Below are 17566 nucleotides of genomic sequence, written 5' to 3' on the forward strand. Positions count from 1 at the left end.
ACACAATTGCCTATGTCTTCGATGGGATGAGATTCTATTTCACTATCAATAGAGAATAAAGTTACAACGCTTGTCCTCACATCTCTCAAATTACTTACAAAGAAAATAAATCTCACTACAAATATATAACGACTAAATACAATACATCGTACATCAACAGATGAAGACTACTCAATATTGTTAACTAATCATTTATAGCTCGACTAGCCTATTTAAGATAATTGATCACACCTCTAAGAATTATTTATAATTGTACACCAACAGATGAAGACTGTTCAATATTATTAATTGATCATTTATAGCTACTAGCCTATTTAAGATAACTTAGTATGATGTTAGCTTGATTGCATCGACTAACCGAACAAAAATGGGATTGGATTCCTCTACAACCCGGAGGTGGTAGAGCAACGACCTTAATGTGTTGGGGTTCATGTCTTGGTGCTCTATCCCGTCAAATGTATGTTTCACGAAAAACAAAAATGTGTTCATGACCTAGTCTACGAGGTCCAATTATCTAATTTGTCTGTAATGGTATAGGTGTTTTAATTGATGGGGACTGTTTATAGACCAATTAGACCAATCCAGTTCGATCCGGTCCGATTCTATAAATTAATATCAAATAAGGGTTAGGAAAAACAAAATTAGCTTTAGTGACAGATGTCGCAAGGAGAGGGAAGGAGGATGAGAGGATTCTATGCTCCGCGTCTCCGACACGCAACGAAAACCAAACCAAACTCTTTAAATGTCACTGAGCTCAGCTTCCCCTCACTACAACTATATCTTTCCATTTATGGGTCTCAGATTAAAGCTCAAGTATCTCACTCAATCTCTCTCTAGATTTTCCATCCATCATTTCCAAGGACAAAAACAGCTGTAACCAAAAGGACCAAAAATCCCCAAGAACTCTAGAGAGAGAAAGAGAGAGAAGGAGATAAAACTTTACTCATAAGATTTCGAAGCTGCTACTAACGAAGTAAAAAAGCAGAAATTTCTAGCGAAACTCTGCAAGGAGTTCGAGAATCAGACGAGAAATGCTGCTTATTTTTGTATAAAATGCTCTAGATCTTCCAAGAACGAAAATCTGAAAACCCTAGACAAGTTTTTTTTTCTAGAAATGGAGAGATCTAGATCGAAAAGGAACCACTATTACGATCAGGACTACGAATCTCAAACCCTACCAAGGACCAAACAAAGGTATCATCATCATAATAGTCATTATAACAACAGTAACAGTGGTGGTCACCATCGTCGTGGAGGCGTCGGTGGCCGTTTATCCAAAGCTCCGGAAGGTTCTTCTTCTACCGCAGCTACTAGTTATCGTATCCTATGCGATGATAATAGAGTTGGTGGCGTGATTGGAAAATCTGGTAGTATAATCAAGGCAATTCGTCAAGAAACTGGCGCTTGGATCAATGTTCACGCACTCTTGCCTGGTGATGATGAGCGAATCATTGAGATCTCCGACAACCGTCGACGGGACCCCGATGGACGTTTCCTATCTTTTTCTCCGGCGCAGGAGGCGTTGCTTATGATCCATGAACGGATTATGGAGAGTGATTCTGAATTTGGGTTTAGATATAATGGGAGTGCTGCTGATGATGATGAGGATTACGGTCCACGAGGTAGTGGTAATCGTGTTGCTACCAGGCTTGTTGTGGCAAGGATGCATGTTGGGTGTTTGTTGGGGAAGGGTGGGAAGATCATCGAGCAAATGAGGATAGAGACAAAGACTCAAATTAGGATTCTTCCAAGAGATCATAATCTACCCCGGTGTGTTTCAATGTCGGACGAAATTGTTCAGGTACCAAAGCTTTTCCTTTTAATAAATGGTTTGGTTCATTCACTGGTTTTCCATTTGTTTAGCTCTGTAATTCCTTTAATTGTACACTTGGATGTGCCATCTACATTGGATCAAAGGAAAATTCTTCAAATGAGATTGGGTGTCTATCAATGTCTTTTATAGGATTTAACTATTAAATTGCAGAAAAGAAACGGTGGAAGAGCTCATTTAAGTTGACTCAAAATTATTGTCTGAAAGAAAGTGTGGTTCTTGGTTACCGTTACATCTCAAGAATTTTTAGATAGGTGCATTCTAGTGTGCAGCTACCGTCTTGATTCAAGAGTTAGCTTTGAAGAATGGTATTATGCAGATTGGAATGGAGATTGGAGAGAGCATTAAACCACGGGAATACCATGCAAATTCAGTTATCAAGAATAGAAAAAGGGGATGCATGCATAGTATTCACACTATTGCTGCGGTGCATCTCTATGACTAAATGCTGACCATCATGAATCTTGGGTAACTTCGAATAAGGAAGTTCAGTTGAGTTGTTCCTTTTGTCTTTCCAATTATGGCAAAAGCATTGTGCACACTCTAGAGAACTTCAGTTGAAGCATCAGAGGATAATTAAATGATTGGATTTCTAAGTGATAATCAAAAACATTCAAGCTGGTCTCCACCATAGTTTGAAACTTGTATCATACAACGGTTGGGTGTTTTATGATTTTGAAATCTTCATATCAACCTTGAAAAATTGGATGATATTGATCTCATTACTATTAGCTTGTGGCATTGCCGCATGGGATTACCAAACTCTTAAACATTAACCTTAATGAAACTGAAATGATCAATGGGTGGGATAAACGAAGGACTGGCTTCCTCCCTTAATTTCATTCTTGATGTCTTATGCAAATTGGTTTTGGGAGCTGATGGTAGAAAGTTTTTGAAGAGGAAACTGCATACTGAAGGATGATGCATTTCAGTTAGGGTTACCACTGTGTCTCTGCCTTGGAATAAAACTAAATCTTTGTACTAGACGGTGCCATAATGGTGCCAGTATATGCCTTTAAGTGTCTGTTTTCAGAATAGACGTAACAGAGAAAAGATATGTGACCGGAGTATGTCATAGTTTGAGGTTACCAAGGCTTAGATTGCAGGATGTTGTGAAAATTTTAAAATTCATAAAAGCTGTAAGGTGCAAAGTGGTTTGCGGGGAAGCTTTATGAGTTGATTAGTAGCTTGAGGTTGATATTTTCTGGTTTAAAAACTAAAACTAAATCCTGGACATCTTCTGGGAGTGAAAAAAGCTTTTGAAATTATAGTCCAAGTTCCTACCACAAAATCTGTACTCTAAATCCTATGAGAAACATAATGGAAGTAAAGAAGAGAAATAAATTCTAACTACATTCATGTATGGATCTGGATCTGAGGGAATGGGTGGGGGTGGGGGTGGGGATGGGGGAGGGAGACAGAGAGGGAGAGGATTTAAAACTTTGTTCTTCTAGCAATTGGGCCTGTTTTCATTGCACATATATTTATAAACTTTCATCATAGATTAAAACCCCAAGCATCCAACAATACCTTTTAGGCAACTACTGGTCCTGACTGTGTTAAAAAGAAAGAATTGGTGCTAACTATTAACCTGTATTATTTTAAATGGTTTTGCTTATTTTATCCTCAATAGAGAAGCACATTATTGAATTTACTCTTGCGTTGGCAATATTTATTTAAGAAGGAGCTACACAGTAGCTTAAATGTTCTATCCTACAAACAAATCAAGGAGACAATATTGTGTGGGATTTGTGTTGTAAAATTTCAATGTAAGAATCAAGTTTCTGTTAATTAGAAGAATACTTTAGGCTTAGAAGGGTTTTTCTTGATTTAGTCTTTATGATTTCTACCAGTCCAAGTCATGTCAGGTTCCAATTTGGGGTATTTTAGTTGAGTTTGTATTGTAATAGAATCTGCTGTATTCGTATTTTTCTTTTGTGAATTTCAGAGTTCAGTACTTCTGTAGCTGTTGTAGCCCTTGGTGCAATTGGTTTCTCTTTGGAGGTGTAATTAATGGCTTCTGCTGTGATTTGTTTCAGGAACTGTTTAGTTAGTGATTAGAGAGTTAAGATTTACTTAATTCCTGTTTATGAAGGATATATTGTAACCATGAGAAGTGGGGCAACCTTGTAATAAGTCCTAGCCATGGGGTTGTTCTGTGGAATTTGATTGAGTTTTCATGCTAAAAGGACATCAAGGAGCGTCTTTTGTTTGATTTTTATGGGAGTTGGAGAAATTTCAACTCATGCTGTAACTAATGGTAGACCAAGTGCGAGTAGGTGTATGGATTTTGAGGTCATCTAATTGATTTAACTCTACACGATTTCCATTTGTTTATCCCACACCCCCCCCCCCTTTTTTTTGCAGCAGTTGTTCTGTTCTCTGTTTGTCTTCACGGTTGTCAGTATTGGGGATTACTTTTATCATCTTATTTATGTTATATCTCAGATCAGAAACAGCTGTTGCAAGTGACTAGCCTCCTATCTCAACGATGTGCATTCAAAACCATTATCCATCCTAAACATTAATTTTGATCATGTATCCAATTTCCAACACCTGCTTCTCACCATTACCCCTGTATCAAACTGTTTTGGTTGCTTATCTCAAGAATACAAAGTTCTCTCCAAGAACTGGCACTGCCAGCAGTGCCACCATAGGACAATTCTGCGCTAATCTCACACCATTCCATCCTAATTCTGATAAAGTCGGGATTTTTATTTGGTTTTTTTTTTTTTGGGGGGGGGGGGTTGAAAATCACCTTTCAAACTCTATAATTCATCATGCATAAACCCTCCTTAGACCTAGCCTATTGGAACCTTGTCTTAAACTGATCATATGCTTCTGCAACACTGAAATTGCATTAAGCTAATAACCATAATGAATAGTTATTTGCTATTGAGTGTTTTTTTTTCAAAGATATGCTACCAAATCATCTGTTGTTGGAATAGATATTTATCTAATTAGTGGTATTAACAGATATACGGTGATAAATAATGTTATTGAAGTTCTGATCTTCATATTTCTTTTGTATTACTTCTAGAGGCCTTTTTTTCCTGCACAGCCCACATAGGAAGGCCTTCCTGGATGGCAAAATATCTGCCATATGGCTGTTTTCAATTGGGGCCCAAATTTTGTACACTGGTAGAACCCAAGGTCCCCTGCTTACATATCAAATATCAATCCAAATGGAGTTTGCCAAGTGGCAAAATGGAGCTTTGAAAAATCAGGATATGGGAGAGGGTACAATAGTAATTAGTACCATAGACATGCATGGACAATGGACATACATGGAGATGATGGAGATGCATGTGAATACATGGGAGGATATTTAATTGAATTAGGCTCTGAAATTTTACTTGTGGCTAATACAGGCCATGTCCTCTCTATCTGACGGTTGAAATAGCCATATCATCTGTCTACATGGCACAATGAGGGTGGGCCACACAGGAAGGCCTTCTTATGCAGGCTGCTCAGAAGTCTTTTTTCCTTCCTATTAGTTTCTATATTCTTTCTTAGTTTATTCTTAAAAAAAGGGGGTTCCTTTATTGGTTTGTAAAATCTATAGAAAACTTAATATATGTGAGCTCTGTAAACTTGCAGTTCTTTGTCTCGTGATGGCTCCATCTGGTTACAAGTAATAGGGAAGGGAAATGAAATTGGTTTAGAAAGGAAAAAGGAAATTTTGTGATAATGATTTTGTAACCCATTCTTACCATTTTTGGTAATTATAGTTTTCGGATGTAATCTTTATTTTCCTTGGATTTGATTGCGAAGTGGATTAGAATTTAATAACCAGATTGGAATGATTTGTAATTAGTTACACAATGATGTTAGGCAATGATTACAGAAGTTTCCATTTTAGTTTTGACGTAGTTTCACTTTCCTTCCTTTATTTCCCTTGCAACCAGATGGAGCTGACATGGAAATAGATAAATAAATGTGTTTCTTGTATTAGTAAATAGAGGATCTGTTTTATTCTTTTCTCTCATCTGATAACAATAGTTCCCTTGCAGGTTGTGGGTGATGTTAATGCCGTGAAGAAAGCTATAGCAATTATTTCTTCACGCTTGAAGGAGAGCCAGCTTCGTGACCGCAGTCATTTCCATGGACGGGTACATTCACCAGAGCGGTTTTTCCTTTCTGACGATGATTTTGGTCCTCATATAAACAATATGCCTCATCAGTCACCCATAGATGGGGCCACATTAGGACCACGATCTTCTGCAGGTATGCCCACTTTGAGAAACAATTCATATGGTTCACGTACATCCAGTTATGCATTCGAGTCTGGAGCTGGTCCCATAGCAGACCATCAGTCACAGCCATTCTCTGCTGAAGACCTTGTGTTTCGAATTCTTTGCCCAAATGACAAGGTAGATAGTGTAATGGGAGAAGCCAGTGGAATTATAGAAATGATACAGGATGATATTGGTATCGACATTAGAGTTGATGATACCATTCCTGGATCAGATGAGCAGATAATCATTATTACTTCTGAAGAGGTACTGCTGAATCTCACTCTCTTTCACTATATATGTATATATATAATTTTAATCGATTGATCTGTATGACTATCTATCCACAAACACGTGCATGCACTTGCACTATTCACATGCGCACACAAACTTACACTTATGTGTCATGCACGGGCACCATGTAGGCAGTGTTATTAGGACATGTGCTTTGCACCTTTGAAGTGAAGTTTTCGCAGTGTGGTAGCCTACTTCACTAAGGTAATTGGAAACATGTTAGGAGTTTTAGTTATGCTATCAGCTGGCCTTCTTTTCCTCATGTTAAAGCACTAGGCGTAAAGTTAGGTGTTCCAACTATGTAGACTATGGTAAAGGTCGTGAGTACTGCTCACTGTACATTCATAAAGATAAATAAACTACTAGGATTTCAAAGTTTCAGGAAAAAATGGCAGATGAATATGTATCCCAAATTATCATTAGAACAATACTTCCGTTACTTTGAGGCAATGCGATCTGTTTTAAGCTTTGGATGATTTTTTTTTTCCCTCGAGAGTAGGGTTTTTTTTATTTTATGTCATGAGATGTATTTATTCTGCTGAAATGTCATCTTTCATGCAGATGTACCCAATGTATCAGTGGCTCAGTGCTTGGTTGTTTAATCTCAAAATTTCTGCTTTATGCTAGGGTCCAGATGATGAACTGTTTCCAGCTCAAGAAGCTTTATTGCATATTCAGAGTCAGATCGTAGATCTTGGCCCCGACAAAGATAACATTGTAACTACAAGATTACTTGTCCCATCTAGTGAAATTGGATGTTTAGAGGGGCGAGATGGATTACTGTCTGAAATGAGGAGATTAACTGGTGCAAACATACATATCCTTCCCAGAGAAGAACTTCCTGTATGTGTACCAGGGGCTGATGAGCTTATACAGGTTTGTGATTGTTGTCCTATGCTTACTATTTATACCCGCCCGTAGAAGCTTGAGAACCATAGATGTGTAACTCTCTTGCACTGGCTTCTACAAAGTTTATTAGCATATGTGGCTTACATGCAAGGGGAGTTGGATCTGCCCTTTCGTGGACCCTATGTAGGAAATTATGAGATATCCTAATTCAGATATATAGCCCTACCATCTAAACTATCATATGGTTTGCCAGTCTGTTAAACTGTTCTGGGAAAGTGAGCATAATCCTCATGAGGCTCATTTAGGTGGTTGAATGGACTTTGGATCACATATCTTCAATGTGACCATGCATGTGGTGTTGTAATTGACAGCAACAATGAAGTGAATCTGTATGTGCACCTTACGTCTTTGGAATGTAAAATCTGGATAAGGTAAGTTGTGAACTGATCCAGATATTATTGACCATCTTGTGGTCTGTTGAAATTCTGAACGATTTAAAGTCACAGAACCCTAAAAAGAGGAAAAAGGGGGTAAGGGCTGGTTGTTTGTTTCCAATCTCTTTCCAGGTTGAGGTGTACTGTCTATTCCCTTTTGACATTTGCTAGATGGCCTTTAATTTTTGCTGCTATTTTAGATATGATGGATTCATTACATGATAGAATGGATAGTTACAGATTGTGGGGGAGATAAAAGCAGCCCGAGATGCTCTTGTTGAGGTAACATCAAGACTTCGGAGTTACATGTATCGTGAGATCTCTTTTTCAAAGGATTTGTTACCACCTTCCATCTCAGCAACAGCCCCAGCTGGAAGCGTGTTTGGATTCGAGGCTGCTTCCCCTGTTAGAATTCCAAGTCGTGAAAGTTTCCAGGGAAGTGACACTTCTCCAACCTATCAGAATGTGCAGACTGTAACAACTGCACGGCCATCAAAGGTAATAATCGCTGCTAGAATTGGGAAATAGTATTTCTCATGTAGTTGCATGTGTTTTGTCATCCTTCTTTTGCAGCTTTTATCTAATTAACGCTTTTATTCTGCTTTCTGTGTCATAAAAATTGCGTTAATTTGTGGCTTTTAAGTGGGTAAAGCTTCATTGTTGTAGGAAGCTGGAGTTTCTTGTAGTGGATCAGTCGACCGAAATGAAGGTGATTCTCGTGAAGATGTGCCAAGTGCACCGAGCAGGTTGTGATTCTCTACTTTATTTATTTATTTACTTATTTTCCTGTTCACAATAATGGCCTCTTTTCCTGCCACACGTGCCCACTATATTAATTTTTGCTTGTGTCTACCAGAATTGCCGTGCCACTTGTCACTAGAAGCACACTGGAAGTTGTCATCCCAGAGCATGCCATTCCAAAGCTTATAATGAGATCAGGAAACAAACTTGCACAAATTAGCGAGGTACTTGCTTACTAAAAATTTTCTCCTATCTTATTCAATCCATTGGGTAAAGATTGAATACGTCACACTGATTTAAGTTTCAATGGATCAGTTGTCAAAAGCAAGTGTTAGCCTTGTGGAAGATAGACCGGAGCTGACTGAAAAGGCCATTCAAATATCGGGTACTCCAGAACAGGTTGAGAGAGCCCAGAGCCTACTTCAAGGGTTTATTCTGAGCAGTAAGTTTTCTATTTCCTTCTTTTCCAATTGCAAGAATTCAAACTCATCTGCCATCATCTTCCTTTCATCTTTTTTAGAAATCAAAATTATGACATCAACTGTTAACTTCATTTCTCAGCACAAGAAGATGATCCATCAAGCTAATATGAGGAGAACAAAAAAGAGGGGGTGGGGGGTTGACAGAACAAGATGATGGAAAGTGTATTCCTTTAGTGAGGTGCTTGCCTTCAGTGTATTCCTTGATTACTTGTATAGAAAGGTATGTATACCTTTTAATGATGCAGTTTAAAGAAATTTTCCCTGAAGAATTAATTAGTTAATTGAAATTTTTAGATCCAAGTATGCTAATATGTCATTTCAGTCCTTGCAAAATCCTTCTGCATTGTTCTGTGCAATTACCAGAAAATACTTATGAAAGGGTTAACCTGTTAGTTTTTTAAACGTTGCCTTTCATGCCCAGTGGAATCCATGAAAAAAATTTCTATAATTTTGCTGTTTGATTATGTTGATGTGTGCATTTACATTGTCCTTACTAAACAGTTCGAGCTTTGGGGCTCAGTGGTTCTACACATGGTATCAAAGGCAGGGAAGTCTAAGTGTTATATTCCTGAGAACTGCAACGGGGTCCGATACTTCCTCCTCAGTGCCATTTGAAGTGTTTTTGCATGGTGGATGTCACATGCAAGGACTTGTGCGTACAGACCTGCACATGGGGGTGTGTTGGGATCTAGCTCCTCTGCTGTGCAATAGAGGCGGCACTACAAATCCAACACCGTTGAGTGTCTTGGCATGGAACCCAACATATGGGTGCGTTCCTCGAGGCACTCCCAGGTGTTGGATCTGAGCTGTCACCTTTAATGTTGCCCCTTGAGCTTTTAGGCTAAGTGGTAAAGCACAATTTAAGTGTTTTGGGACAAAAGATAATACCGTTCAAAGTGTTTTCACTTTCCCAAATTGTATGTCCATTTTAAATACCAAGTATTTGTCCCCTATTTAATCATCGACACATTTATTCCATACATTTTCATAATTGTTTCCCTCTATTACATAGGTTGAACTAATAAAGTTAAGACTTTACCCCAAAAAAAGGAAAACTAATAAAGTTAAGATTGGAAATAAGGTTTGAATTAGTGGGTGATTAATGTATTAACAGCATCCTCCTTAAAATGTCTTTTCTTTTTCAGCTAAACAAGGCGGTGATTTTGGGACGAAGGAAGAATAATACAAGAAGCTTCTTATCATACAGAGAAATTATCTAACCCCACCCCCCCCCCAATCCCACCTAACAGAAGGGTTAGGAAACAAACACAGATTAATTAAGAAGAAAGTTAGGTTGCGTTAGGTAGTCATCCAAAAAAACGTTTTCCATTCTATGGGAACAAAAAAATGGAATGAAGCATTTGGTGTCAACTTGGTGTTTTTCGGTTTTTTTAGAACAAAAGGAGAAAAAAATGCTAGAAACGTAAAATGATGGAACAACGAAACCTTGTTCCGTCTTTTCAGTTTCGTTCTAAATACAAGAAAAGTGAACAAGTAGGGTAATTATTCCTGAAACAGATTCATCAAATACCTTTTTTTTTTCTTTTTTTTTTTTAACAATATTTTGACACTGAAACTGAAAATTCTATTTTTGACATGAAACGTCATTTCTGGATCTGAATGACTACCAAGTGCAGCCTTACTAGCGCATTAGGCCTCACATTGTATTAATGGCCCTAGATTCGTGGGTTTTTCTTTGTTCAGGGGAGGAAACTTTCTCGTAATCAATAGTCGAACTCCAACCAATTTCTTTCCCCACCCCAAACATAAATAAAATACACAATATTTTTCATAGAACTTGTTCTCACGTAGGAGAAGTGTGGTTTGGACTTTCGAGTAAGCAACATGCAACATCTTATTATTTCTTAAACCCCACCTAAATAATAATAATAATAATAATAATAATAATAATAATAATAATAATAATAATAATAATAATAATAATAATAATAATGAGGGCGAGAGAATGGTACCCCATAGCACATGTATAGGCCAGTGCCCGTAGCCAATGGGAGGGTGCATTTTGAGCATATCTTCAACGCAGGGCAGCATGGTCTTTTAACACTCATTATGTCTTGACGCAAGTACATGTTATCAAGTAGCTTTCTTTCTTCCAAATAATATTTAATAATGATATAAGAGAAAGGATTCTTGAATGTATAACATTTTCTACACCATAGGTTCAGAGACACTATTCCCATAATCATGGGATCTTACCCTTTGATTCGATTGGAGAATGTAATTTCTGACCTCATAGCTTCATGTCACTGATGGTGGGATGAAGGAAAATTTAAACCCTTCTTGGTTTCTCAAATTTGGATCTATTGCATTTACATTCACCTAGATGTATATGTAAAGATCCAAGCCTTATCCATTTTACTTACATATATACCCTTCTTCACCCTTATAACGGCAGTAGGTGGGACAGGTGTTGGATCCTCACATGTACGTCCAAGGGGTTGAAATCATCTGCAATTCTGATCTCGTACAATTCCGTGCAATACCACCTTCAGGCGGTGACATGTGTATTGATACCAATACAATGGTCCAGATCTGGTACAACTAATAAAACATTAAATCAGTGAAGAGACATTTAAATCAGATCTGGACCATTGTATTGGTATCAATACACGTGTCACCGCCTGAAGGTGGTATTGCACGGAATTGTACGAGATCGGAATTGCAGACGATTTTTTTCCACGTCCAAGTGACCATACGTGCAGAGGTTCCTAACTCTGAATTCTCAACACAAATCACATCTTGGGGTCGTGGATCAAGTCTTGCCTTCACTTCTGGGGTTTGGGTGCGTGAGTGCATCAAGCCCTAATTGGTCGTAGTTTCTCTACAGGGATCAATCAATCCAGATTGATCAGAATCGGGATCAGCCTTAGTAAATTTTGATCCAATCCTGACTTTTAAAACACTATTTCTCATCACTCAATAAAAAATAAGTTCAAATATGAGGCTAAAAAATAAGTTCAAATATAAGGCTTTTCTCAAGGAGAGAGGAACTCATGACCTCTTAATTGGAGGTGTTGACCGTTAAGCTACCCCTAGGCCAGATACAAATTAAAGAACATACTTCCATCTCTGGTTAAATTCCAAAGAAGGATAGATCATTCATAATGGTACTAGTTCCAGACAAAAATAAATCGTTATCCATAATTTTATCCATAATCCATATAGATAATATAGAGAGATCTTTTTCATCAAAAGCAAGAGAGAGAAAGAGAGAGATAGACTCTTGCATCAGTTCTCCTCTATTGTTCCGTACTTCCATTTATGTTTGTTTCACATGTGAGTGTTCAAGGATGCACAGCCTCTCTCTCCTTTTGGTAACAATGGCTACCAGTGCTAATTACCAATGTCACTAAAAATCTTCCCATTTCGCAAAGGAAAAAATCTTCCCCTTTACTTCAAGCCTCCATCACAATCATCAATTCCTCTTTGATCAGGTGAAGGGGGAGAGAGTGGGAGAAACCAAATCATCTACACGAAAAATTACCATAGGGTCATAAAGCAAAGAAGCGACGAAAATGTATCAGTACTTAATGCTAATACCAGTATTAGCAATTCTTGTATTATCCAACTCTGAATGGTTATGCATCAAACTCTCACCACCTTCTATTGAGAGTGATTATGAGTAATGTTCACGGATACAAAGACTGTTTGGTATGTATTCTCATAATAGATTCCTGGGTCTAGAACTTACTCTAAAGCAAGAAAATAGAAAATGTCAGATTTCAAAATGCATTGCAGACCTAGAATCTATTCTACCCATGACCTTAGACTTCTAGATCCACTATTTATCTACGTTTTGTCATCTTGCTTTCTTAATCAAAAGGTGCTGAGTTATAATCCCATTCTAAGGATTTTTCTTGTGGATCCGAAGAATCCAGCTACATGAGAATCAAGAATGGAGAGTCCCCCCCCCCCCCCTTTTTCTGCCTGACTCTTCAGTCTCAAGAATGCTGGTTTTAAGAATGAATGATTGCCCTTATTTTGAGTCCCGGGGATCCCACCCTCCGAAGATCTCAATTCTTAATCCTAGTTAAAGAGAATAAATTATACAGCTATACTTTGAAAACGCTTGAAATCATTAGTGGACGATTTGAAATTAAGTTTGCTGTTAGGAATGCATTCCAGGATTGCATACCAAATGATGAGAGAGAGAGAGAGAGAGAGAGAGTCCCCTATGGACACCAGCAGAAATCCGTAATAATGGCATGAACAGGAAGTTGGAACACCTGCAGTGGAGATGCCCAAAGACCAAACACAGCCTTGATCTAATCTGATCATCCTGAACTATGTATGTGTGTATGAGAGAGACTTTAAACCAAAACCAAGTGTGTATAGACTCCTATGGGACATCAACATGAACACATAATTATGGCATGAACAGCAAGTTGGAACACATGCACTGGAGATGTCCAAATACCAAACACAGAATCAGACGCAACCTCTCTCTCTCTCTCTACACACACCCTTCTATACCCTCAGTGCCATCAAACTAGTGCTGGGGCATCATAGTGTCTACCCTTGTATATTAAAGATGGGTCTTAAGATCCCAATTAGTGATGGTGTGCAGCTCCAATTGCATGTCAGGTCACAGTGAAGCCATGAACAACCTACTTTAATTATAATATTGTTAATGAACACCATAGTTTCAGAAGCCAGAAGACCTTTATTCATTAAGGACCCAATAAGAAAATATGATCAGAGATGGTGATTGGGCTTCTTCATCCATCCTTCCTGTGGTGTCTCTTCTTTGATACTTTTCCCACCGAAGTATATGGATAAGGATGAGCTCAAGGAGAAAGAATTGGGATTCCCCATTACTTAACCATAAATGCTAGTCTTGACAATTGGCTTCTTTGTTAAGATAAACCCTGAAAGAAACAATAACTGTCTGAAACCTGTATACGTTAAAGGGTTTTTGAGAATCTTGAAGGCAGTGCCCCACCTCCTTTCTTCCTCATTAACTCTTCCTCTACGTGTGTTCTATTTATCTGCAGAACCCAATACGTGCCTTGAAGCCTTCAGGTGAAAACAATAAAAGTTTGTCCTTTGCTTCTTCATGCTCCTATAATAACCTTGAGCCTTCTTCTCCTTCTTCTTCTTAAGCTCTTTCTACCAGCCATGGTTTCTGCAGAAGTTGCTAGAACAGCTGTTGGTATCTTAGGTGGGTAAATGGCTGACCACTGCCACACTAGAAAGTCTCATTAGTAGTTGATATAAATAAGGATTCTTCACATGGGTTCTGCATTTTTGTTTCAGTAGTTCATTTAAAATAAGGATTTCTTGACATGGGCTCTCCATATCTGTTTCACTAGTTCATTTTAATAAGGATTCTTGATGTGGGATATGCTTATTATAATGATTCTTGACATGGGTTCTTCTTATTATAATGATTCTTGTCATGGGTTCTGCTTATTTGCAGGAAACATAACTGCATTGATCTTGTTCTTGTCACCAGTGTAACCTCTCTCTCTCTCTCTCTCTCTCTCTCTCTCTCTGTTTTCCTCTGTTTCTTCATCCCTTTTTCTAAATGGGTTATTGTTTTTTGATGATTTCAGGCCAACTTTTGTTCAGATATGGAAGAAGGGATCAGTGGAGCAGTTCTCACCAGCACCATATTTAGCAACTCTTTTGAATTGCATGCTTTGGGTGGTGTATGGGTTACCATTAGTGCATCCTCATAGCATGCTAGTTATAACCATTAATGGATCTGGGTTTCTGATAGAACTTACATATGTGGTTCTCTTCCTAATCTACTCTGATAGGAAGAAGAGGTTGAGAGTGTTTTTAGTGTTGGTGGTTGAGTTTGGATTTGTTGCTTTCCTTACTGTTCTTGTTCTGATTCTGGCACACACCACTGCTAGCCGTTCTCTTATAGTTGGAAGTGTTTGTGTCTTCTTTGGGACTTTGATGTATGCGGCTCCCTTGGCAGTCATGGTATGTGATAGCATCTATATATACATACACTCATGAACATGCACATGCATGAAGAGTTTCTCTAAGGAGTTTTATTGATGCAGAAACTAGTGATTACCACGAGAAGCGTAGAGTACATGCCTTTCTTTCTCTCATTGGCTGCCTTTGCTAATGGCATTTGCTGGACTACTTATGCTCTCATACGTTTTGACCTCTTTATCACTGTAAAACTCTCTCTCTCTCTCTCTCTCTCTCTCTCTCTCTCTCTCATCATCAAGGTATTGGTATTGTATCAGCAGTGTGTCGGGCTAGGGTTTTAGAAATTGGTATCAGATTGGGTGTATCAGCCGATCCGTATTGATATCTGTTGTGTCCGATACCGGTACTTAACCGATACTTATTCAGCTTGAACCCTAGATTTTTGGTGAAAAAAATGACTTTTTGATCCAATATTGGCTCAGTGCGGATCGATATCGATATTGGTAATGACCGATACTGATACTGGTTTTGATACCATGAACTACAACCCTAGTTTTGATCAATTGATACGTATTAGTATCATCCGTGGATAAAGATCTAGATCTTTTCCAAAGTGTTAGACGTTCAATGTGGCATCCAGTGGTTGTAAGGACTTGGACACATACCCCACTATGTGGAAGTACGTTTTTAGGTCCTTTCAGCCACTGGATATCATGTTGGGTGTCCAACGCATTGGAGAAGAGTTGGATCCATCATAGGTATGGATGGTGATGGTGATCAATACTATGAACTAAGGATTCAGATCCTCTTTAGCACGGGGTTGTGCCTATCGCACATCCGGTGACTGGGAGCACCTTGGCATGCACCTCAACATTAGGTGCTTACCCTGAGAGACTCCCAGCCGTCGGATGCGCGCTAGACTCCCTCCCAAGCGAGTAAGGATTCAAATCTATGAATTAAATTTCTAGTATTGATCGGTTGATACGTATTAGAGTTGATTTTCTTTTTATTTATTTATTTGTTTTATGCCCTATATTGTCTGCTACCAGTCGATCCGTATCATATCGGTATCGGTGATGAGGTGACCGATACGTTTAACCTTGCCACTTTATCTCTCTCTCTCTCTCTCTCTCTCTCTCTCTCTCTCTTGTATACAAAATTGCTAATCAGCAATTTGATTTGTGGAATTTTGTTGCTTCACGCAGATTCCTAACAGTTTAGGAGCACTCCTTGGCCTGGCGCAGCTGATACTGTACGCCACGGTCTATAGAAATACGCAAAGACTGATGAAGGAAAGGAAAGCCAGAGTGGACATAGGACTGGGAGATGTGATTATCAGCCAAGATTCCAAGTCCTCCAATAAGATGGTCAATCGCCCTCAGAATGGTCATGGTATTTCAGAGATCTATGAGCCATGATCTATTTTACACCACCATGATCATCTGATGAAGCTTAATTATCTAATTAACTAGGGTAGGTGTCAGACTCTATACATCGTGTTACCACTTAGTAGAGTCTTGTGTTTTTAGTAAGCACTTGTTATCCCGAACCTTGCATATGTGGGAGCCTCATGTATCGGGTACGTCTTTTTTTAGTCAGTACCCTTAATATGTTTAGCTTTCCTAATCAAAAGATAGGAGAGCACTCCTTCTACTCAAGTTATGAAAACCCTCACATTCTAAATTTCAGGACCTAATTTAGGTCAGTAATTCCATCTTATGCACTCATTAGCATCTATAAATCTCATTTAAATAAAAGGAAAAAACAAAAGTAATCTTTGTTTTTATTTTCAAGTATATTGTTCCATAAATATGGAGGTTTTTTTTTTTTTTTAATCCTTAACGATGGGTATCCAAACATTTGGCCGGACTAGTCTTGCAGGTCTAAACTAACTTCACAAACGCATGGATCGAGTTATATCGGGATTGAATGAGAATATTCAATTTTTAATGAAAGTAGTGAAGAACACTAAATATCCCGTGTTAATGTCCCCAAGGAGGTAAGAGGAGTTAAATGTGGAGTTCTAATAATAGAAAGTGAATTTTTCTTTCAAGGTCGAGTTTTTCTTCACCTGTGGTGAAAGAGGAATCCCCTCACCATAGCTATCAATATTGTTGGATTGGTATGGAGTGGGATAATTTTGACACTATACCTTAAGTGAGTGTTAATTATGACAAATTAGTCCAATTATAAGGTCATATCACCAATACCTAAGGAATTCTTCATCCTTCAGCCATGTTCTTCTAACGAAAACTAATTAAGGGTACATATTTTTTTGAAAACTCTAATATCATGAGAGAATCATGATGCAAGACCATTAAGACCAAGGATTTTAACTTGGAAGTGGGAGTCAAATTGATCTTAAAAACCCTAGAATCGGCCTCTTAAATTTGGAAACCAAATGATCCTAGTCTTAAAAACCCTAAAATCAGTCACTCTGAAATATCTAGAATCGAGATTGATCATCATCGATTTTGATTCAAATCGGCTGATTCAACCAGTCAGATGATCAGTCAGCTATCTGAAAGATCAATTTTTATTTTCCTCCATGAAAGTTCTCTTGACAAGTAGATGCATAGACTTTTAGGAGCAATTTGGTTGAAGAGAAGTGAAAGAGCGAAGAGAGCCCCAAAGTAGAAAGTAGTACTTCAAATGCTTGGCTTGGTTTCATAATACTTAGATACAAGCAACTGAATCTAATTGATACGTACACTTCAGTTCAATCTTCAACTACATTGCTATGATTGGTTTGGTTCATTTTTCTTAGAAGCAAGTAAGCGTTTTGCT

At 38.2% G+C, this 17566-nt stretch overlaps 2 protein-coding genes across 4 annotated transcripts; both read left to right on the plus strand.

The window, feature by feature from the left end:
- Window positions 1-788: 788 nt before the first annotated feature.
- On the plus strand, window positions 789-9852 carry LOC122060879 (RNA-binding KH domain-containing protein RCF3-like). 3 transcript variants are annotated; one of them, XR_006134487.1, is made up of 9 exons: window positions 789-1801; window positions 5845-6333; window positions 6988-7236; window positions 7878-8141; window positions 8310-8389; window positions 8500-8608; window positions 8700-8826; window positions 8946-9086; window positions 9368-9852. XR_006134487.1 is itself a non-coding variant. In XM_042623979.1 (8 exons), exons 1-8 carry the CDS (start codon window positions 1115-1117, stop codon window positions 8969-8971), a joined length of 2031 nt encoding a protein of 676 aa, XP_042479913.1. In that variant the 5' UTR covers window positions 789-1114; the 3' UTR covers window positions 8972-9166. The 3 variants fall into 3 exon arrangements, 2 of the variants coding, with proteins under 2 accessions (XP_042479913.1, XP_042479914.1); XM_042623979.1 differs by lacking the exon at window positions 9368-9852 and having other exon boundaries at window positions 8946-9166; XM_042623980.1 differs by lacking the exon at window positions 9368-9852 and having other exon boundaries at window positions 7884-8141; window positions 8946-9166.
- Window positions 9853-13899: 4047 nt separating this feature from the next.
- LOC122061384 (bidirectional sugar transporter SWEET4-like) lies at window positions 13900-16572 on the plus strand. The gene is made up of 5 exons (XM_042624629.1): window positions 13900-14048; window positions 14307-14343; window positions 14443-14821; window positions 14905-15024; window positions 15985-16572. Exons 1-5 carry the CDS (start codon window positions 14006-14008, stop codon window positions 16195-16197), a joined length of 792 nt encoding a protein of 263 aa, XP_042480563.1. The 5' UTR covers window positions 13900-14005; the 3' UTR covers window positions 16198-16572.
- The last annotated feature ends 994 nt before the right edge of the window (window positions 16573-17566 follow it).

The sequence above is a fragment of the Macadamia integrifolia genome, chromosome 14, assembly GCF_013358625.1.
Source record: "Macadamia integrifolia cultivar HAES 741 chromosome 14, SCU_Mint_v3, whole genome shotgun sequence".
NCBI classification, from domain to species: Eukaryota; Viridiplantae; Streptophyta; class Magnoliopsida; order Proteales; family Proteaceae; genus Macadamia; species Macadamia integrifolia.

Bases quoted from the DNA above. Each gene is read 5' to 3' on its own strand.
- LOC122060879 (XM_042623979.1), top strand. From the start codon at position 1,115: ATGGAGAGATCTAGATCGAAAAGGAACCACTATTACGATCAGGACTAC. The intron at 1,802-5,844 runs GTACCAAAGCTT...GTTCCCTTGCAG, and splicing joins TGTCGGACGAAATTGTTCAG to GTTGTGGGTGATGTTAATGC. The intron at 8,827-8,945 runs GTAAGTTTTCTA...TTCATTTCTCAG, and splicing joins TCAAGGGTTTATTCTGAGCA to CACAAGAAGATGATCCATCA.
- LOC122061384 (XM_042624629.1), top strand. From the start codon at position 14,006: ATGGTTTCTGCAGAAGTTGCTAGAACAGCTGTTGGTATCTTAG. The intron at 14,049-14,306 runs GTGGGTAAATGG...GCTTATTTGCAG, and splicing joins AACAGCTGTTGGTATCTTAG to GAAACATAACTGCATTGATC. The intron at 15,025-15,984 runs GTAAAACTCTCT...TGCTTCACGCAG, and splicing joins GTTTTGACCTCTTTATCACT to ATTCCTAACAGTTTAGGAGC.